The sequence below is a fragment of the Gobius niger genome (assembly GCF_951799975.1).
Source record: "Gobius niger genome assembly, chromosome: 4".
In the NCBI taxonomy this organism is placed as follows: Eukaryota; Metazoa; Chordata; class Actinopteri; order Gobiiformes; family Gobiidae; genus Gobius; species Gobius niger.
Window position 1 is genome coordinate 40,201,985 of NC_136855.1, and position 23,403 is coordinate 40,225,387.

General features: G+C 40.7%; 1 protein-coding gene across 7 annotated transcripts in view; it reads right to left on the minus strand.

Annotated features, from left to right (window-relative positions):
* neo1a (neogenin 1a) overlaps positions 1-23,403 on the minus strand; it is a 454,282-nt gene that overhangs the window by 126,780 nt on the left and 304,099 nt on the right. For all 7 annotated transcript variants that reach the window (XM_079554653.1, XM_079554651.1, XM_079554650.1 and 4 more), the window contains exon 5: positions 20,828-20,964. In XM_079554653.1, coding sequence (XP_079410779.1) covers positions 20,828-20,964 — 137 coding nt within the window. The remainder of the gene's footprint in view (positions 1-20,827; positions 20,965-23,403) is intronic.

The following is a 23,403-nucleotide window of genomic DNA, read 5'->3' on the forward strand; positions in this document are numbered from 1 at the left end:
AAGCAAATCTACCGCTTGTTCAATACAAACGTGTGTAACTTTAGGCTACAATGGTGAGGTTTGGCCCTTGGTGTTTTAGCTATGCTGAAAATGGGCCCTCGATGACGCAAACTAACCCTGCTGAAGTATATCCTCAGTGTTCATAGATGTGAGCCACACATGTGTTTAAGCCCGACAGTTGCTAACCGGTAGCATGCTAACGTCTTGCGCAGCTTAAAGGGGCTGGAAGCAAGTTCGCCATTTTATACTCACTACTGCCACCTCTGGCCATATATGTAACTGCACCTTCTATATTAAGCTCGTGCATGACGGCAATTCGGGCCGAAGTGACACATTTTTGAGTGACCGTACAGGATTTTAGAGGCAGTTGTGGTGAACAGGTCTGAGCTCATTCTACACATTAGGACATGGCTGGAACATGTAGGTGGAGGAAAATACTTAATTTTAACATTTTTAAACTCCTTATAGTCCCTTTAAACACTGACTCTGACAAACTGTAAAAATCACAGTGAGAGGCTTTCTGTTGCCTCTTTGATGTGTTCATTTAGTCTTCAGAGTGAAGCAGATCTTAAGTAAATCCTGCTGTAGCTCGACGGACAGAGCGGCTACGTCTGTGGCACAACGTGAGTCTCTGGGGCCGAGTTCTTACTGTTTTCTTGAGCAATGATTATGAGTACATAAAAATGCTCAGCTGTCTTTCACTTTCATCTTGAGAGATATTATTACATGTTGTAGTACTGCATAATACTGCATAATGCTACTTCGGTATTCAAAATGGCTGCCGGAATTATGCGTGATGTCATTGGAAAGGTATGTATACGTCAAAATATCAATCAATCAATCAAAGTTTATTTGTATAGCACCTTACAACAACACCAGGAAGACCAAAGTGCTTCACAGAAAGATAAAACAATATTAAAAAAATCAATCAATCAAATGAGTGCGATCTAAGTCTTAAAAGCTAGTTTGAAAATATGTGTCTTTAATCTAGACTTGAAGAGGGACAGCTCTGTTTGTACCAGGACCTGGGCACGTCCAGAACCATCTGCTCAGAGACCGGAGACTCTGCTGGGGCGATGCACGGTCACCAACTCAGTCAGATATAACGGAGCGAGACCGTGACCGGGCTTTAAAAACAAACATTACAATTTTTAAATCAATCCGAAAACGGATCGGGAAATACATGACCCAAACCCAAACTTTCAACCCAAGAAGCTGAAAGTTCTAATTCTGTGACAATCCAAGCTGCAGCAGGAAAGTCACGCCGATGTTGATGAAATGCAAATGTTTCTACTTTTAGCAGTGCCTGAATGACCATTATCGCAGCCCAACAAAACCGGTCGTGCCTGTAGACGCCATATTGGGCGTTTTCTGTGCGTATTCTCTGTGACACATAAAGCATTTCCACCACGGCGTCCCCTGCATGTGTCCAGGACAGGCAGGCGGGCTTGTTCGGCTCTACTTTAGTGACTCCTTACCCCAAGTAGGGCTGTTCAATTAATCGAAATTCGATTACGATTTCGATTACAACAGTAAACGATTAAAAAATTAGCATAATCACAAAAAATCGATTATAATTTTTTTTGTTTTCAATTTTGTTCAAATTTTTTTTTTTCATTTTTTTTTTTTTTCTATTTTTTTTTTCTACTTTCTACTTTTTAATTTTTTGGATTTTTGTCTTTTTCTGCTGGATTTGTGTAATTTTTTGGATGGATTTTTGTCACTTTTTTGCTGGATTTTTGTCTTTTTTTGCTGGATTTTTGTCACTTTTTTGCTGGATTTTCGTCTTTTTTCTACTGGATTTTTGTCACTTTTTTGATGGATTTTTGTCACTTTTTTGATGGATTTTTGTCTTTTTCTGCTGGATTTTTGTTATTTTTTTGATGGATTTTTGTCACTTTTTTTGCTGTTTTTTGTCACTTTTTTTGCTGGATTTTTGTCTTTTTTTGATAGATTTTTGTAATTTTTTTGATGGATTTTTGTCATTTTTTTGGATGGATTTTTGTCTTTTTTTGATGGATTTTTGTCACTTTTTTGATGGATTTTTGTCACTTTTTTGATGGATTTTTGTCACTTTTTTGATGGATTTTTGTAATTTTTTGGATGGATTTTTGTCTTTTTTAGCTGGATTTTTGTCACTTTTTTGCTGGATTTTTGTCACTTTTTTGATGGTTTTTTGTCACTTTTTTGATGGATTTTTGTCTTTTTCTGCTGGATTTTTGTCACTTTTTTCTACTGGATTTTTGTCACTTTTTTGCTGTTTTTTTGTCACTTTTTTTGCTGGATTTTTGTCACTTTTTTTAATGGATTTTTTTTTAAGGCAACAAATAATCGTTTGAATAATCGTGATTTCAATTATGACAAAAATAATCGTGATTATTATTTTTTCAATAATCGAGCAGCCCTTCCCCCAAGTCACTGAGTTCATGACTGAATAAAACCTGCCTCGCCGTGCCTCGCCGTGCCTCGCCGTGCCTCGCCGTGCCTCGCCGTGCCTCGCCGTGCCTCGCCGTGCCTCGCCGTGCCTCGCCGTGCCTCGCCGTGCCTCGCCGTGCCTCGCCGTGCCTCGCCGTGCCTCGCCGTGCCTCGCCGTGCCTCGCCGTGCCTCGCCGTGCCTCGCTGTGCCTCCTCGCTCCCGCTGACGCCGGCGCTGTCTGTAATTGGGTTTGCCGGCCGTGCCAGGTCTGCATAATACATGTGAGTGTTTACGTCTGGGAGCGAGCGCGGCGTCTTATTGCGTGCGTCGATGCGGGCTCGTGTCGGAATACATCGCCTGCGCCGCCGTTTACGTGATGTATCTGCCGGGCTTTGAGGAGCGTGTGTTTTTCCTGCTGGTTCTGTTTGCAGATCTGTCTCGTGTTTGCAGCTTAATCTTGCTTTAAGTCCTACAACGTTTGCGCACAAAACGGACCCCAGACAAACGGAGGCGTTGGCAGAGAATTTCCATGATCTGAGGCTCTTTCAGACGCTCAATACAAGTTTGGATGATTTTAGTCTCTCCTTTTCATTTTTATTTAGTCTTATTTTAGTCGACTAAAATATCTGGACATTTTAGTCATAGTTTTAGTCTCATGAGAAACTTTTAATTTAGTTTTAGTCCAATGTTAGTCGGAAAAAATATCACTTTGACTAAAATTAAGACTAAATATTTTAGTCGACGAAATTAACACTGTTCGACACAGACATTTATCTGGTTAGTCTGGTGTTATAAGTGATTTGCCTCAGGTGCTCTGTGTAGGCTAGCTGATACCATAGAAATGCGCTAGCCTTGCATTAGCCTAGCGCCACGAAACTCTTCAAATATGCGTGAATTACAAAAAAAAAATATCTCCATGAATCAACAACACTCTGGATAACTAGGAAATGAGGCCCCGTGTCAAAAATCCTGATATATTCCTTTAAGCCTGGTGCGATGAGGCGGTGCTTGGTATGAAAAGTATGAAAAGAATAGAAAGCAAAACCACCGCTCTGGAGAAGCCCACGCGCCATCTGGCTCCAGGTAAAAACATTTAATAATTCATTCATTCTTTTGCATGACCTTTGAGCAACATTATCCTTTATAAACCATCTCCCAACATCATTTCATCTGGACGAGCAACGACCCCGTCCGTGTTTACACGCCCTCATCATACGAATCCGCTCCGTGACTCAGACCCAGAAACGGCGCCCTCGTAAATCCGCCCCGTCAGCAAAGACCCCGCTTTCTGTTTTCCCAACGTCGGGGCCGAGCGGCTGGGACGTCTCCGAGCAGTTCGCCTCTAATGAAAGGAACTTAACAGACTCCGAAAAGACAACAAAGGCGGCGATAAACAAGAGATGGAGGCGAAACAAGAGGCGCGTAAAAAGATGAAAGAGCCCACAGCGGCGCGGCTTTGGTCTCCGGAGCCGGGACTAATCCAATAACGGCGGAGACGGGTCCGGTCCAGTTCTCGGACGAGGTGCACTGTGAAGTCGTGAGGCCCCGGGGACTGACTACGGACAAGAGGAAGGACTGGATTACATCAAACTGACCATGATTGTTGTTATTAATGATTCTAACGGCACGCTAGCAAATCAATGGCGGCGTGATGAGCACGTGGAGATGGATCATTTGCTTTGGAGACGTTGAGGACAGTTTTACGTTTCATCTATGGTGCAACTAAATGCTTATCGGAGCGCTTCAGCAGTAGAAGAAGAAACAACCGAAGTAAACTTAAAACTCTGAATGACGTGGAATACGACTCAAAGTTTTTGACGAGAGAACAATGTTGTTACACGGTTTACTTTTGAAATTTTGCATGTGTCTCCTTTCTACGGAAACCAATAATTCTTTGGTGTTTTTGTATTTTGCTATTATGTTGAAAATGGGAAGAAACCCTTTTTGTCATATATTTACTATTTACAGGTGAAACTCGGAACATTTGTTAATTAGCTTAAAGGGACTATACGGAGTTTAAAAAATGTAAAATAATGTATTTTCCTCCTACATGTTCCTCCATGTCCTCATGTGTAGAATGAGCTCAGACCTGTTCACCACAACTGCCTCTAAAATCCTGCACTGTCACTCAGAAAGGTGTTACTTCGGGTCTGAAGTGCTGTCATGCACGAGCTTAGTATAGAGACTGTAGTTACGTGTGAGACCTGAGGTGGCAGTAGTGAGCATAAAATGACCAACTTGCATCTAGTCTCTTTAAACTGTGAAACTGATAGACTCATTACATGCAAAGGGAGATATTATGTGTAGCCTTTGTTTGTTATCATTTTGATTATTATGACTCACAGCTTGTAATCCATGATCATCAAAATTACAAGACTTGACATAGGTCACTTTGCATGTAGTGACTCCAGTGCTTCATTTGATCCCCCGTGTGGGGGAACGCACATCCCCAATTTTCAGTTTTTCAGGGTAAAGGATCAGGGAAATGTTTATGAGGATCCGTCCAAAAAAAATATCGGATATAATAGTGTTTAATCACAGTGTTCCGGAAAATGTTTTGGCCTGTTCCCTGAATCCATCACATCAGACCAAAAGTGTTCCTGAAAATACAAATCTACAAATTAAGCACTGAGTGAGTCTATATCATATATTAATTTCATATTTTAAGTTGAATTACAGAAATAAATTCAGTTTTGAACGATATTCCGAGTTTCACCTGAATATACCGACTATATGAGGGATCGCTGTTATTGTTTACTTCCGCAATTTTCGCCGGATGTTTTGGTGAATGGTCGGCAACAGCTGATCCATACAGGCCTCTAACTCGGTTTTATAAAATGACAGATCTGTTACAGTGCAGGAGAAGCAATGCACTGTTTATGGACATTGTTTTTGCTGATTATAGGATTTTAATAAAATGTTTATCAAATATGAAAATATAAAATGCCGACCACGGCCAACGGATGTGACGACATCGCGATCGCTCGTATTACAATAGAAACTTCATGAAGCAGGATTATTTTTTCACAAAAAGCAACTTTTACAACATACTTTGATTCAGGAGTGTTACTTTACTTTCAGGTATTGGTGGTTCTCAGGTTCTAGAATGTGATGATGTCACAGGACCCAGTGGGGGGAGGAGCCAGTTTTTCCTAATATTACACTATTCCTATTACACTTTCACAAGTCGTATCAAAAAAGAACATTTATGAATTACAAAAATGACCATTAATATCAGTCACTGGGTCCACGATCTCTCTGTGCAAGACCAAACATTTCCCCAAAAACAAAATAGAACGCTGTGATGTCGCCTGCAACCCAGCAATAGGGCCTTCAATATTGCTTATGTCAAATTGCACATCAATTATACGCAGTCTAATACATTTGTTAAACCTTTGAACTTCCAGACTATTACTTTAAAAGTCTGGCCCTTTTGTTTAAACAAATGAAACCAATTGTCAGAAACAATTGTATTTTTTCCATAATTGAGCTGAGCATCAAAGCGATATTTAGCCCCGGTCCTATTGCACTATTTGCGTTTCTCTTTTCATTTAAATGCTCAGATTAGCCGCCCAAAGCCCTCAGTCAACACCGGTGAGGGAACACATTAAACGGCTAAAACAATGTCGCAAATCGAAAGCCGAAAAGAAAACAATGAATCCGGTGAATGTGTGAATTGAGTCCACGCATTCCCAGCAAATCTTTAAGCAGAAACAACATCATAGCGCGATAAAACGGCAATCTCGCATTATTTGTGACCTTTAAACAAAGCTACACAGCCTTCCTCGCGGGTCTCGGAGGGGATTAAAGCTTTTACTGAAAACAACGGCCGCCATTTTTGATATTTTGTCTGCGCTAAATGAAACGTATTGCTCCGAAGGCGTGCTGAGAGAAGGCTTTGAGAATACACAATGGGTTTTACAAGAGCCATTTCTAAAAGCCTATTGTGCTTTGAAGAGGCTAAATGCTAACATGAAAACTATTTGCTACAGGCTATCTTCACTAGCCCAGCGGGTTTTACTCCGAGGGCGCAGGGGACTAGGCAGGGTTGCGCCAGTTGCCCCGCTGTGTTCGCCGAAAGCAACAGCTTCACTTTCAATCCAAAAAAAAGAGCGGGTTGATGGACTGACTGGAGATGTTGTTCCGTTAAAGTCCAAAGTATGAGCTGAGGGGACGTTTGTCGACACGAGCTGCCGGTGAAGTTGCCGGTGAGCGGGAGTCGGCGAGTGAAAAGGCGGCAGTTTGAGCACAATAGGCTCTGCTGTTCTCGAGAGATCTATTGAGAAACTTTCTCTCTTTTTAAAGGCGAGACACTGAATGCAAAACTCCCTCCCTCCCTTCCTCAAGATTTGGCCGACTTGGTCTCAGAATATATTATACTTTCAACTGGAAACAAAGAAAAGGTCCAATTTACCAAATGATTCTCCACAATTTCATTTTACCACTGGATCTTTAAAGGCACTTACAGGCATCACAGTCTTGTAGTTGAAAAGTTTAAAGGTCCTATATCCTGCAAAATCGACTTTTTGGAGCTTTTAGCCATGTTGTTATGCTATTTCCTTATCAAAAACACCCCTGAGTGGTTTGTGGCTTCATTCAGAGAGAACGTCCTCTGCTGGAAAATTCTCAGTTGTGTCGTCAGAGCCGAACGGAAGTGCTCGAATATTGTAATCTTTTAATTCTATGCTTCCGGCCTGATATTAATTTGTAAAACAGCTTTTACATTATTTCTGTTGCAAGATTATTTTTTTTTTTAAATGTGTGTGTTAGCGCGTGTGTGTTAGCGTGTGTGTTAGCTTGTGTGTGTTAGCTTGTGTGTGTTAGCATGTGTGCATTAGCATGTGTGTTAGCGTGTGTGTGTTAGCATGTGTGTTAGCATGTGTGTGTTAGCATGTGTGTGTTAGCATGTGTGCATTAGCATGTGTGTTAGCATGTGTGTGTTAACATGTGTGCATTAGCATGTGTGTTAGCATGTGTGTGTTAGCATGTGTGCATTAGCATGTGTGTTAGCGTGTGTGTGTTAGCGTGTATGTTAGCGTGTGTGTTAGCTTGTGTGTGCTAGCATGTGTGTGTTAGCATGTGTGCATTAGCATGTGTGTTAGCGTGTGTGTTAGCTTGTGTGTGTCAGCATGTGTGCGTTAGCATGTGTGTGTTAGCGTGTGTGTATTAGCGTGTGTGTGTTAGCGTGTGTGTTAGCTTGTGTGTGCTAGCATGTGTGTGTTAGCATGTGTGCATTAGCATGTGTGTTAGCATGTGTGTGTTAGCATGTGTGCATTAGCATGTGTGTTAGCGTGTGTGTGTTAGCGTGTATGTTAGCGTGTGTGTTAGCTTGTGTGTGCTAGCATGTGTGTGTTAGCATGTGTGCATTAGCATGTGTGTTAGCGTGTGTGTTAGCTTGTGTGTTAGCTTGTGTGTGTTAGCATGTGTGCGTTAGCATGTGTGTGTTAGGGTGTGTGTATTAGCGTGTGTGTTTGCATGTGTGTGTTAGCGTGTGTGTTAGCATGTGTGTGTTAGCCATTTATGAAGCTGTGTTGCGGATGTCAACTCCTTATAACTTCATCACAGTCTTGTACTTGTTTAAAGGGGCTCATAACTGTGATATTTATATTTCTACTACGGTGAAGTTGTGTGAGCGGAGAGAGGGGGCGGAGTTCACTGAATCCAAGCGTTTTGTCTTCCGGGTTGGAAGAATACTACCTCCAGAAAACACTGCAGGATTTTAGAGGCAGTTGTGGTGAACAGGTCTGAGCTCATTCTACACATTAGGACATGGCTGGAACATAAAGGAGGAGGAAAATACAGAATTTGAACATTTTTACACTCCGTCTGGTCCCTTAAAAGTACTGAAAAGCTGAAAATAGGTGTAATAGTACCAAGCCCTAGATGTCACACCTTTTTTTTGTTTTCTGTGTGGAGTTTCCATGTTCTCCCTGTGTCTGCGTAGGTTTGCTCCGGTACTTCGGTTTCCCCTCCCACTAAAACCACGTACATTAGAGATATGTATGTGAGAGTCGTTTCTTGTAAATGGAACAAAACAAGCAGCAACTATTTTCATCTCCTGATCCTTTACACGTAAAATACAGCGCCTGCTCATCACGGGATCATCCGCTCTGACAAACAGGAAAAAGGTGCCCATTTTGACAACGCCGGTACCTTTAAATATCTCGGAAAACTCTACTTTATTTCCATCCCGGAGCGACATGACCCTAAAAGCCAGTGGGAGGGATGGAAAACTCGAAAAATCGCTGCTACCACAAAGAGCTAACTTCAATCAAAGCTCTTTGGAAAAAAAAGCCTTCTATTATCGAGACAAACTCAAACTTGTTAGCTGGGAAAATTCCTCAAAGTCGCCGCACGTAGAGGCCAGGATCACGGCTGGTTCGAAGCTGCGAGAATAAAAGAGACGGAAGCAGAAATGTGAAAGGAATTCTTGCAAAATCTCGGAGGCTGTGAGAGATGATCTATTTTTGCACAGCGAGCTAACGAGGGAAGGGAGAGCGTGGCAGTAATAGAGGTATTCAGAAGAAAAGCAGTGACATGGGACTGTATGGAGTTATAGCACAAGAGACAGAGCCGGGGAAATGACAGCGAAAGGTCAAGGGAAGATATAAAAGAATAAATGTAGATCTTATTACAGCCTCAAGAGTGTATATACTATGTACTGCAGTTCAGCCTCTCAGCAAGAAGGTCTCAGGTTAGATTCCCGTCTGTCTGGGTGGTCGATCACATGTCAGCTCATCCTGCCATTTCTGGAAACTTGACTCACTAAATAATGCTGCGTTCCAAAGATGCTTTCCCCCCCTGAGTTTCTACGCTCCAGTTGTCATGTCGTACATTTTAACTCATTGACTGCCAATGACGTCTATACACATCAATGGGCGGCACGGTAGCGCAGCGGTTAGCGCTCTCGCTTCACAGCTAGAAGGTCCAGGGTTCGATTCCCACCTGGACGGGGCCTTTCTGTGTGGAGTTTACATGTTCTCCCCGTGTCTGCGTAGGTTTCCTCCGGGTACTCCGGTTTCCCCTCCCACTAAAAACATGTACAATAGGCCAGGATGAATGATGTGTGAGTGAATGTATGGTGGTGTCAGAGGGTCCGTTGGCGCAGACGTGTGCAGTCGCGAAAGCGCTTCTGACAGTCTCCCCCAGGGGAAACTAGAGCTACAAATGTAGTTTACACCACCGAGTACAGAGTGAATGTACAATTGTCTCATGTAAAGCGCTTTGTGACCATGTCTGTGAAAGGCGCTATAAAAAGAGAGATCTTCTAAAAAGAGAGATCTAAAGATCTTCCTCTTCAATTGAAATCCGACCGTTGACTGCCAATGACGTCTATAGACGTCAATTTGGTTTTTCAATGGGAACAGCTGCAGCAAAGCATATCTGTTGTTAAAATGCTGCCACCTAACTACAAGTTCTTTTATTGAGTCACTAGGTGGCAGTATTGCTCTTTCATTTTCTCAGCTTTTTGGTCAGAAAACAGCATTTTGGGTGATTTCACCTATTTTCTACGAACAATTACTAAAGAATGGAAAGAGGTACAAACAAACTTTTTTTTTAGTTGAAAGAAGACAGTCCAATCTTTCTTTCGGTGGGTTTCGTGTTGACATAGATCTAGACCTACATTTTCTGTGGGTCTTGAAAACACAGTCAAAATCCTGAAAAGCCTCTGGCAGTGGGAGCTCTCTGATGTGAAAATGGCTGTAGTGCCAACAATCCAGACAATTTTTCATGATATTTGTAGCACCACAGCGTATTCTATGTTTATTAATTAATAAACAGGAGACTAGTCTGGCGACCCTGTCGTAGAAAAGCTACTGCTGGAGGCGGGACTAATGTGGGACAACCGAAGCGCAGCAGCCAATGAGAACATAGCAGAAGTGAGTTTTAGTCATTGGGACATTAACAATGCGCTCCTGCCACACGGAGTTCAGGAAATGACTTCTGTCGTTTATGTCAGAAAAACTTAAGAACACAAGCAAACCGGAGCATTACGTGAAGCTTGTGTTGAAAAACTACAAAACAAAGGCGCAACAACGTGACGTTCAGGGAGCGGCTCTGATTGGTCGGTCGGCTCCATATCGCTGCGTCACTTCCTTTGAAAGCGCGCAATGGAGTGTTGCCGGACCGTCTTCTGTGAAGAAGTGGAGTCTGGTTGGCGAGACTAATGGACACAGGCTATGACTCATTTGAAAGACGAGTCTCTAAGCTCTCCATCAGTGTAGACAGTTTAATTCTACGTGCCTCGGTTCCTGAGTAATCTAAGCTAAACAGAGGCTAGTTTTGATGAAAATCACAGATTATTTTTCTAGATTAGGAGATAATGTGTCTTTTATGAAACACTCTCCTTTCTGATTAACCCCTCTCTCCTCTACAGGCTCTAACGTTAAAAAACCCCCGAAATGACATAAATGCTAAATTCATACAGGTCCGGAAGCCGTTTGCTAACAGAAGTGCACATTAGCAGGAACAGGCTAACGACGTTTCCGCTCATATTCTTCCTTTTTTGTTTTTCCCACATCATCCTCTCAAAGCCAGCACAGTTCAGGGAGCTCCATAACATGACCAGTATATCCATCACATACGCTGCAGAGTGAACGGTGCCTGGGGAGCAGTTATAATGACCCCGGCGCTCATTATAGGCCCGTGTGCTAGCATTACATGGGCTCTAAGTAACTCAGCCAGCCGTGCCCTGACACCGACTGCCACCGGGGCCGTTAAGCATCACCCGCTGGACAGTTACGTGCACATCGGGCGATAGGTGGAGTTTAGAGCATGTGTAATTACACCTAACCACAGTCCAGGAGCATCCAGCTGCAGACGCCTCCAGAGCGACGCGAGGCGGTGTCAACAGAGGAGGTCAGCCACGGAGAAAATGTACTGAAACACTGTAAGTAGAGTCAAGAACTTGATTTTATTCCACTAAATGTCTATAAAGGCGAGCTAAAGAGGAAATTTGTCCATGTGTTTCGTTTATTTACTTATTAACTGTCCGTGAGAGTAAATACTACGCTGGAGATCGTTCTTTTCACTGAAATTTGGCTGTAAATACTGTTTAAGTGGAGCTAGCCCGCAGTTAGCTTCGCCCGTTAGCCTGTTAGCTTCTTTAAAACTCCAGAACAGTAGGTGGCGCAATGAGACGGAGATGGAAACTAGCATGTTTGCTATAATCTGGCATATTTACACTGTAATTACAGATGTTCATTAATATGCACTGTCCCTGTTAAATCAATAAAAAATGTAAAAAACATATAAAAGCGACGTTCGATCCTAACGAATGCGGCTCGCTCAATGCATTTTTCCTATAGCCGTTAGCATTAGCCATCAAACATCTCAAAGTATGAACAACACAGATGTTTTCAGCTGTTGTCCACATGTAGTTGAGGTCAAAGCCTAGAAATCATTAATGAATGTGCAGACCTTTTGAGATATTACTTTAGATACAAACGAGCGTAAGAAAGTGTTCTCTGAAGAGTTTTGTGGCGCTAGGCTAATGCAAGGCTAGTGCATTTCTATGGTATCAGCTAGCCTGCATTAAAAACAGTCACTCCTGAGGCAAATCACTTATAACACCAGACTAACCATATAAATGTCTGTGTCCATAGAATCATGTTTGGAAATATAACTGACCTGCATCACATGAATGATCGCATTTTGAGGGACTATTTTCTAGCAGATCACTCCGCCGCCGCGTAGCTTATACAACCAGGAAGCTGATGCTGCTCAGATATAAGGTATTTTAAATGAAAAATGGTTAAAATTATTCCATCGACACAGACATTTATATGGTTAGTCTGGTGTTATAAGTGATTTTCCTCAGGTGCTCTGTGGAGCGGGTCACACTGTTTTTAATGCAGGCTAGCTGATACCATAGAAATGCACTAGCCTTGCATTAGCCTAGCGCCACGAAACTCTTCAAACATAAGAACTGCATGAATTACAAAAAAAATGATCTCCAGAAATCAGCAACACTCTGGATAACTAGGAAATGAGGCCCGATGTCGAAAATCCTGAAACATCCCTTTAACAAACTCAAGTAGTGAATCCATATTACGGTAGGGGTGGGCAACGTCAGGCACGGGGGCCAAATCTGGCCCTCCAGCACAGAACCTCTGGCCCCCAAGATGATTTTGAGAAATTACCCGCTAAAGTCCCGAAAGTACTAAAGTAGTAGAAGTACTACCCCTGCTGTACATGAATAACAGAGTTGTTGACGTTTCGAGAATCATCCAATTCTCAATCATCCAGGTAGATACAACACAGAAACACACAAATGCTGAAACTAAGCACTTTGACCAACACTGGATTTCAAATGGGAAGAACGGACCTTCACTTTCAGAAAGGTTCAGAAACTTCCCAAGTGATTCTACCTGAAAAGCCTACAGATTGAACACAGTTGGCTTGTTGCACGGTACGGCTATGCTAGTTCCCCTGACCGGAAGTTGTGAGCGCCAGTACTTCCTGTCTGTATTGTTTTCCTGGAATAATAATCATATTTTATAAAGATCACGTTGTGGGCGGTGAGTTCCCGGTAGATGATCCTTTACTGTGTTCAAATCTTGATGTAGCGAGTTCAGATCGGAGACGCCTGTGATCATGAAGGATTGATAGTTTGTCTTGAAGCTAAAGGCTAACATGCTATCACTTTTTTTAATAAAAGGCACTATTTCAAATTGTATAATGCATGAAATGAATGTTAGCCTTTAGCTTCAAGACAAACTCACTGATCCTTATAAACATAGACGTCCCCTTTACGGAAATATTTACACTGTAGCAACTCGTTGACCTGCAGGAAGTGATCGTCTACCAGGAACTCACTGTCCACCACAGAATCTGCAGGAAATACGAGGATTCAAATGGGTCTGAGCTCATCTTAATGGAAATTAATACAAACAGGAAGTACTAGCGCCCACAGCTTCAGCTCAGAGGAACTAGCGTAGCCACATTGTGCAACAAGCCAATGCAATAGAGAGCGTAGCAAACACAAAGAACTAATGCGAGAGGCGTCCGACACCCAGGAAGCCTCATGTCCGTCCACTCAAACTCGCATGCATCAATCACCAAACAAACGCCAATTAAACGCAGCGATCCCCCCCCAGCCCCCGTCCCCGCTCCCTCCGAAGCCGTTCCACAAGGTAAAGCGGCGAGTTTAGGAAAAGGCCACGGCCATAAACATCGCGTTTGCTCGTTACCGAGGAAACAATGGCTCGGTTAACGCACAGACGGCGAGCGGGGAAAGCTGTGCATAGATCCTTTATCGACTGCCTTTGTTTTTTTTTACAAGCGTTACAGCTTCAGCGGGCGGCGGCCTGACCTTCTCGCACTCACTTGTTACGAGGCGGAGATCAATGCCGCCATCGTGTTTGGTTATTAATCTGTACAGAATCAAAGATAATTAGAGCCGTGTTGTTTCATGTCGATGTGAGGACGAGGCTGCCGGAGGAGTGGGTGGATGATGGAGGGTATGCAGGTGACGTCACAGCGCGGCAAAGTCAAAGCTAGTTACTTTTCTGTCTCAACAGCTCTTCCACGGGGACGCAGACCAGACAGGTACACATCAACTCGTCTAAGCTCAGGTAAGAACATATCTCAGTGTTTAAAAACGGTGGCCTGTTCCTTTAACCTCTTAACTCCCGCCTGAACCGAGAGGAGCTTTTTCCTCACGTCGTCAGATTTTTATTCCATCATTTTTTTGTTGGGTATTCAACTCATTTTTGTAACTTTGTCATTTTCTCATCAATTTTTTTGTCAAATTTTTATCACATTTTTGTAATTTTTGTGTAATTTTTGTGTCACATTTTTGTAATTTTTTTGTCAAATTTTGTCAAATTTTTGTCCAATTTTTTCATTTTTTTGTCAAATTTTTGTAATTTTTTGTTACATTTTGGTCATTTTTTGTATCATTTTTTGTCTTTTTTTTGTAATTTTTTCATCCATTTTTCATCAAATTTTTGTAATTTTTCTGTAACATTTTGGTCATTTTTTGTCAAATTTTTATCATTTTTTTGTAATTTTTTTGTACTTTTTTGTATTTTTTTCGTACATTTTTCATCAATTTTTTGTAATTTTTTGGTCACATTTTTGTAATTTTTTTGTCATATTTTTGTAATTTTTTTTATCACATTTTTGCCATTTTTTTGTCATTTTTTGTCAATTTTTTGTCAATTTTTTGTCATTTTTTGTCACATTTTTGTCATTTTTTCGTCAATGTTTTATCCATTTTGGTCATTTTTTGTCACATTTTTTGCAATTTTTTTGGTCAAATTTTTATCAATTTTTTGTCATTTTTTTGTCATTTTTTTGTCACATTTTGTCACATTTTTGTCATTTTTTTGGTCATTTTTTGTCAATTTCTTGTGACATTTTTGCCTCTTTTTCATCAATTTTTCGTCACTTTTTTGTCACATTTCCATCATTGTTTTCGTCTCAGTTTTGTTGCTATTTTCACAGCTTTTTTCCAGAAGCTTTTGGATTGGGGTAAAGCCAAACTGGAGAAAAAGGTGTTCGGTTCAGGTGGGAGTTAAGGGGTTAACCGTTCTATACTGAATACCACCTCCTCTGGTTATTGTCGCCGCCCTGCTGGTGCAGCCCAGGACTCTCAGTGTTAGTCAGGAGGGTCACCAGGACTGAAAATGTGTTGATTATAGTTGTTTTGTGCTGGGAGTCGTCGAAAAGCTCATTTAACATGCCATGAATCCAAATCTCTCCTGAATTTTATCCATCATTTTTTTGTTGGGTATTCAACTCATTTTTGTAACTTTATTTGTCATTTTTTCATCACATTTTTGTCACGTTTTTTGTCTTTTTTTTGTAATTTTTTTGTCAATTTTTTGTAATTTTTTTGTCAAATTTTTGTAATTTTTTTGTCAAATTTTTATCACATTTTTGTCTTTTTTGTTGTCATTTTTTGTCACATTTTTGTAATTTTTTTGTCAATTTTTTTGTCTTTTTTTGGTAATTTTTTGGTCTTTTTTTGTAATTTTTTTGTCAAATTTTAGTAATTTTTTTGTTACATTTTTGTCACATTTTTGTAATTTTTTTGTACATTTTTCATCAATTTTTTGTAATTTTTTTGCCATATTTTTGTAATTTTTTTGTCACATTTTGTAACATTTTTGCCATTTTTTTAGTCATTTTTGGTCAATTTCTTGTGACATTTTTGCCTCTTTTTCATCAATTTTTCGTCACTTTTTTGTCAATGTTTTCTCACTTTTTTCTCACTTTTTTCTCACATTTCCGTCATTGTTTTCGTCTCAGTTTTGTCGCTATTTTCACGGCTTTTTTCCAGAAGCTTTTGGACTGGGGGGTAAAACCAAACTGGAGAAAAAGGTGCTCGGTTCAGGTGCGAGTTAAGGGATAAACAGTTTCAGTTTCTCTTCTTACTCCCCACACAAATGTTCATTCAATTTATTATCACACGTTTGTTTTTTATATTTCAGGGCAAATGGAAACATTGTTTTTCTGATTGCTTATTTATTAAAGTTTTCAAAAATGTATAGTTTTGATCCTCTCCACAAAAATCCGGCGAAATTACACCGTGAACCGGACAATAAAGCTAATAAACAACTGAGAAGTGTGGGAAGTGTTGTGAGAGCTAGAAACAAGTTGAGGCACCAGCTCAGTTCAACTACCCGTGACAGAGAAATGAACCTTTTTCAAACCCGCAGTCACCTTTGTGTGAACCCCAAACCCGTGACAATAAAACTCACTACACTCATCGAGACGCTTCACACACTTGATAAAGATTATGTGATTTTAGTCGCAGATTTTCTCCCACGCCCTCTTCAAAGTCTAAACTCATTTGGCGGAATCCGGTTTACTCCGAGCGCCGTCAGCATCCGCCGGAGGAGCAGCAGCTGCGTCGTGTAAAAAGGTGATAATTAATATTCCAGAAAAAAAAAACATTCTCCAGCGAGCGGCGAGCGGCACTTTCAGAGCGGCTAATTGAAAAGAATCACCGCGTCAGCAAGTCTGGGCTTCGAATGAACACATTTAGGAACATCAGGGAAATAGTTACGCCTTATTTCTTTACACTCGGATCATCTAATTATTGTCACGATCAACAGTTTTTCATCTTAAACCAACAGGGGACGAAGATCGTGATAAGTTTGTGGCAGAATGCGGGAAAAAACCCACTGCGGATTAAAGCTGGCGAACCTGTTTTGTTGTTTACTTTATAGTGATATAAACAATAGTACGGAAAACAACCTCATGCCTTTGAAAATTAATCTTACAAAAATGGAAAAAAAAACTGTATTTACTTGTTCTAACATTGTTGTAGTGAACAGGAAGCTCGATTTGTCTCGGTAAAATTGTAAAATGTTACAAAAATAGCATAAAGATGTAAAAAAATATTTCCAACAACAGTTAAGACAGTTGTTTATCGTTACTATGACAACAGCTACAGTAGATAGATACAGACGGCATCTCTGGAAGCGCCCATATATGGTCATTTTTTAAAACAGTTAAGGGGGAAAACAATTTGGAGAAAAATCTAAACTTTCTCTAATTATTCAAAAACTACTTTAACAAACGCTGAATTATGAATATAGTTTCTACTTAATGAAGATATAAAGACATGGGGAGGAGCAAAGTGTTTCAACAGCCCATCAATACATGAATAACGGAGAATGCTAACATGATACTTCATGTTCGCATCGGGTTAATGCTAACGGTTAGCTAGCGCTAGCTACAACTGCCGTTTTTTCACTTCTACAGAACAATCTGCTGTGAGAAAATATCCATATGGGCCCGATTTACACTTGACTTTACTTATGTGATAAATAAGTTCATATTCCACCAGAAAATGGCTAAAAACTGGAAAATTGTGTTTCTCTAAAGATTCTATTTTCCCCCTCGGCGAAGCCACGCCCCCTTCTATGACGAGATGCGTCTGTATCTATGGGAATCTGTCTTCCTGCCTCCAGCAAAGCCCTGAATGTTTACAACCAATACGTTTGTTAAGCGGTGACGTCACAGCTCTACTTCCTGGTTCGCAGACGTGCGAGAAACTACAAAAAAACTCTTTAAAACCACGATCAATATTTGTGAAACTCCACAGAGAGTTACTGAACAGACTTATTTATCAGAACCATGAGCCAAACATGCTGAACCTGCTGCTGTAAAAGGAATATTTACCAAAATCAGCTACGATATATACAGACGGCATCTCTGGAGTCGCCCATATATGGTCATGTTTGAAAACAGTTAAGGGGGAAAACAATTTGGAGAAAAATCCAAACTTTCTCTAATTATTCAAAAACTACTTTAACAAATGCTGAATTATGAATATAGTTTCCTACTAAATAAAGATACAAAGACATGGAGAGGAGCAAAGAGGTTCAACAGCCCATAAATACATGAATAATGGAGAATGCTAACTTGATGCTACATGTTAGCATCGGGCTAATGCTAACGGTTAGCTAGCGCTAGCAACAACGGCCGTTTTTTCACTTCTACTGAACAATCTGCTGTGAGAAAATATCCACATGGGCCAGATTTACACTTGACTTTATTCACGTGATAAATAAGTTGAGATTCCACCAGAAAATGGCAAAAAAGAGTGAAAATTTGTGTTTCTCTAAAGATGGGGGGGGTTTCAGTTTTTTGAACAACTTCACTTTACTGCACAGTAATCTTCACTTTACTGCGCGGATGCCAAACTACTCCTGGTATTATTACACCTTACAATATAGTTCCCCCTTTTATCCGCTTAGAAAATCCACATTGTTTAATTTAGTGTAATTATACTGTAGTGGAACACTTCACGTAACCATATTTAAATAGGGAAAACGTGGAAGAGCTTGGTAGCTTCTATCTTGACCTGTTTTGGAGCTATAGAGGAGAGAGGGAGAGGCTAAATGCTAACGCCGTCTGCGCGGTGTTTACGTGACTGAAGATCAGACAGGTCCTAAAGAACTCGTCACAGCTCAGGTAAGAACATATCTCAGTATGGAAAAACAGTGGCCTGTTCCTGTTCCTTTAAATCTCCACAACATAGTCAAAGTTGTTGTTCTCTTCAGCTGAAATCCTCACTGCCCTTTGGGTCCCGACTCCTGCGTGTGAGATGTTGAACGAGAGAAAGTGTCCCTCAGACAGAAGCTCAGATATCAATCCTCACTGATGGTTTTAGCAGCAGACGCACAGCTATGCAGACGTTACTGATATCACTCACTATATATTACTACGCACTACTATACACGTACGACACTGTCACACGATCCACAAACAGCCTCTTAAGACAGTTGCCTCCTGAGCTCAGAGTGCAGGGGCTGGTCACATGTCCTGTATTCTGGAAGAGCACAGAAGGGCCACCGGGCTCGCCTCTCACTTTTCTCCTTTAACCCCTTCACAGCCACCTTAACCGGGCACATTTTCTCCAGTTTTACCCAAATCTAAAAGCAGCTTCTCGACTGGAGATCTTACATCTTATTGGCCAGTGTAACGCCTCATTTGTCTTTGCCTCGTTTGTTATCAGGTGTTTTTTTAATCACGTTTTCATTGCTGTTTTGCCACATTTTTTACCACATATTGTCACTTTTTTTGCCACATTTTTGTAATTTTTTTGTCAATTTTTTACCATATTTTTGTCACTTTTTTGTCACATTTTTACCATATTTTTGTCACATTTTTACCACATATTGTCACTTTTTTGCCACATTTTTGTTATTTTTTTGTCAATTTTTTACCATATTTTTGTCACATTTTTTCCATATTTTCCCCACATTTTTCTCACTTTTTTGTCACATTTTTTTCCACATTTTTTCCACTTTTTTTTGTCACATTTTTCCCACATTTTTGTCACTTTTTTCCACTTTTTTGGTCACATTTTTTCCACTTTTTTCCCACATTTTTGTCACTTTTTTGTCACATTTTTTCCACTTTTTACCACATTTTTGTCACATTTTTCCCACATTTTTGTCACTTTTTTGTCACATTTTTTGCACTTTTTTCCATATTTTTGTCTCATTTTTTCCACTTTTTTTCCATATTTTTCCCACATTTTTGTCACCTTTTTGTCACATTCTTTCCACATTTTTGTCAAATTTTTCCCACATTTTTGTCACTTTTTTTCCATATTTTTCCACATTTTTGTCAAATTTTTCCCATATTTTTGTCACATTTTTGTCACATTTTCCCCACATTTTTCCCACTTTTTTGTCACATTTTTTTCCACATTTTTGTCAAATTTTCCCCACATTTTTGTCACTTTTTTGTCACATTTTCCCCACATTTTTGTCACATTTTTGTCACATTTTCCCCACATTTTTGTCACATTTTCCCCACATTTTTGTCACATTTTCCCCACATTTTCCCCACATTTTTGTCACATTTTTGTCACATTTTTTCCCACATTTTTGTCAAATTTTTCCCACATTTTTGTCACATGTTTCCCACATTTTTGTCACTTTTTCATTGCTTATTTAGTGTAATGCAACTGTGATCAAGCCACAGAAATGTGACCAAAACGTGTCAAAAAAGCAACAAAACCCTGACGATCATAATGAGAAAGAAGCTGAAGCGTTTTTTCCCACATTTTTGTCACTTTTTTGTCACATTTTTTCCACTTTTTACCACATTTTTGTCACATTTTTCCCACATTTTTGTCACTTTTTTGTCACATTTTTTGCACTTTTTTCCATATTTTTGTCTCATTTTTTCCACTTTTTTTCCATATTTTTCCCACATTTTTGTCACTTTTTTGTCACATTCTTTCCACATTTTTGTCAAATTTTCCCCACATTTTTGTCACTTTTTTTCCATATTTTTCCACATTTTTGTCAAATTTTTCCCATATTTTTGTCACATTTTTGTCACATTTTCCCCACATTTTTCCCACTTTTTTGTCACATTTTTTTCCACATTTTTGTCAAATTTTCCCCACATTTTTGTCACTTTTTTGTCACATTTTCCCCACATTTTTGTCACATTTTTGTCACATTTTCCCCACATTTTTGTCACATTTTCCCCACATTTTTGTCACATTTTCCCCACATTTTTGTCACATTTTTGTCACATTTTCCCCACATTTTTGTCACATTTCCCCCACATTTTTGTCACATTTTTGTCACATTTTTTCCCACATTTTTGTCAAATTTTTCCCACATTTTTGTCACATGTTTCCCACATTTTTGTCACTTTTTCATTGCTTATTTAGTGTAATGCAACTGTGATCAAGCCACAGAAATGTGACCAAAACGTGTCAAAAAAGCAACAAAACCCTGACGATCATAATGAGAAAGAAGCTGAAGCGTTTTCCAGGTCTCAGCTTTCAAATGAGGCGTAACCCTGGCCTATAGTCTGTAAGTTGAAGTCAAGAAGCTTTTATTTAGGTAATTCTGAACTAAATGTGCTGGGTTAAGGCGGGGGTTAAGAGGTTAAGGGATGCTGGATGCAGTCCCGCGGTCGTACCTTGCACGGTGAGCTGCGCCTGGGCCTGGATGGAGGCGTTCCCCTGCTCCGCCGCACAGGTGTAGACTCCCTCGTCCTCCTCCGTCAGGTTGGTCATCTGCAGGACTCCCCCCGCCAGCACCTCCACGCGGCCCTCACTGGGAAACACAGAAGAAGAAACGTTTCAGCGGGACGTCTGGGCTGCTCGGAGATCGGATCAGAATAAACTGCGTAAAACAGGAAGTCAGATTTTATTGCCACAGTTTCATTTCATTTCTTCATTTATTTCAGACGACCAACTCTGTCCAAAAGGATGTGAGAAGAAAATAACTTATTAAATCCCACCCCCAATTCTCATCTAGTTTTTCTTCCTTTCGTAACATTTGTAAATGTTCAATTTGATGTTTGAATGAGGGGAAATGATGATTCAAAACCGAACACAGAGGGAAACTTTTGAGCAAAGGTTTTTGACAAATGCCTGCAGTAAATATAAATAGTTGAGTTGATCATTGAGAGAGTTCTGTCTCAAAGGAAAAACTATATTTTGTAAGAACGTTAGATTTAATGCCAACTTCAATCCAATTTATCCGTCCATCCATCCATTTTCTTCCGCTTTATCCGGGGCCGGGTCGCGGGGGCAGCGTCTCAGCAGAGATGCCCAAACTTCCCGATCCACACACACCTCCTCCAGCTGTTCTGGGGGGACCCCGAGGCGACACCAGGCCTAGTTGTATTTGCTGTGGGGTTTTTTTCATTGCTGTTTTGCCACATTTTTACCACATATTGTCACATTTTTACCATATTTTTGTCACTTTTTTGTCACATTTTTACCATATTTTTGTCACTTTTTTACCATATTTTTGTGACTTTTTTCCCACATTTTTGTCACATTTTTACCATATTTTTGTCACTTTTTTACCATATTTTTGTGACTTTTTTTTACAATATTTTTGTCACATTTTTACCATATTTTTGTCACTTTTTTGTCACATTTTTACCATATTTTTGTGACTTTTTTTTACAATATTTTTGTCACATTTTTACCATATTTTTGTCACTTTTTTGTCACATTTTTCCCACATTTTTGTCACATTTTTACCATATTTTTGTCACTTTTTTACCATATTTTTGTCACTTTTTTACCATATTTTTGTCACTTTTTTACCATATTTTTGTCACATTTTTCCCACATTTGTCACCAGGCCCCAGTCCCACCAGCGTGTCCTGGGTCTTCCACGAGGCCTTGTCCCACTAGGACATGCCTGGAACACCTCCCGCGGGAGGCGACCAGGAGGCATCCGGAACAGATGCCCTCCAGCTGCTCCTTTCGACGTGAAGGAGCGGCGACTCTACTCCGAGCTCCTCCCGGGTAACTGAGCTCCTCACCCGATCTCGGAGGGTGCGCCCAGCCACCCTGCGAAGGAAACTCATTTCGGCCGCTTGTATTCGCGATCTTGTCCTTTCGGTCATGACCCAAATCTCATGACCATAGGTGAGGGCGGGAACGTAGATCGATCGGTAAATCCAGAGCTTTGCCCCGACTCAGCTCCCTCTTCACCACGACAGACCGATACAGCGACCGCATCACTGCTGACGCCGCACCGATCCGTCTATCGATCTCACGCTCCATCCGTCCCCCACTGAGAACAAGACCCCGAGATACTTGAACTCCTCCACTTGAGGCGAGGACTCCTTTAGTCACCTTTATCCCACCATAACCTCGGATTTGGAGGTGCTGAACCTCATTGTTCCTCCTGAATCCAAGGTTCGACTATAGGTCAGATCCTCCTCTCCAGCACACCTGGTGCTGGAGAGGAGGATCTGGAGAGGTCCTGGTCTACTCCAGAGTAGACCAGTTTAATGCTTTATAATGACTTTTAAGTTTGGAAATGCTTTTTTATGTGTTTTAGTTTCCACCGTAGATTGTAACTGAAGGCATTCCTTTACAGAGGCGGGTAGTACTCAGTTACATTTACTCAAGCATGTACTTTATGTATTAACTTTAACTCCCGCCTTAACCACATGCATTTTCTCCAGTTCTGCCCCACCCAAATCCACAATGTCACCGTCTATGGGCCAGTGTATGCTTCATTTGAAAGCTAAGACCTTCAAAAGTCATCTAAATTGAGCTTGTTGTTGCCACGTCGTTGTCACCTTTTGAAACATTCTTTTCCAACGCTTTGTTATTATTAGGTTTTTGTCACATCTCGGCCACATTGTCATTGTTTGACACTTTTTAGCTGCTCGTCTTTGTTACATTTTCATCTCTTTTTTTCCAAGAAGCTTCTAGATTTGGGTAAAGCCAAACTGGAACATGTGCTCGGTTCAGGTTAAGTAACTGTGTGAAGTAATGGTGTGACAGCTCTTCTGCACGATGTTTATTCTGCCTTTATTTTGTGTTTGTGTTAGCATTTGGGCGTAAAAATGTCAGGCTAATGTTTACAGTCTGGTATTTACCGCCCTCCCCGCGGCGCCCCCCCCCCCCCCCCCCACACACACACGCTCGTCCTCCGAGGTCGGCGAACCCACTTAATTTCCTCCCATTTGCCGAAAGTTCAGTCAAATTACCGAAATGCTAAAGCCATTTTGGAAGCAGC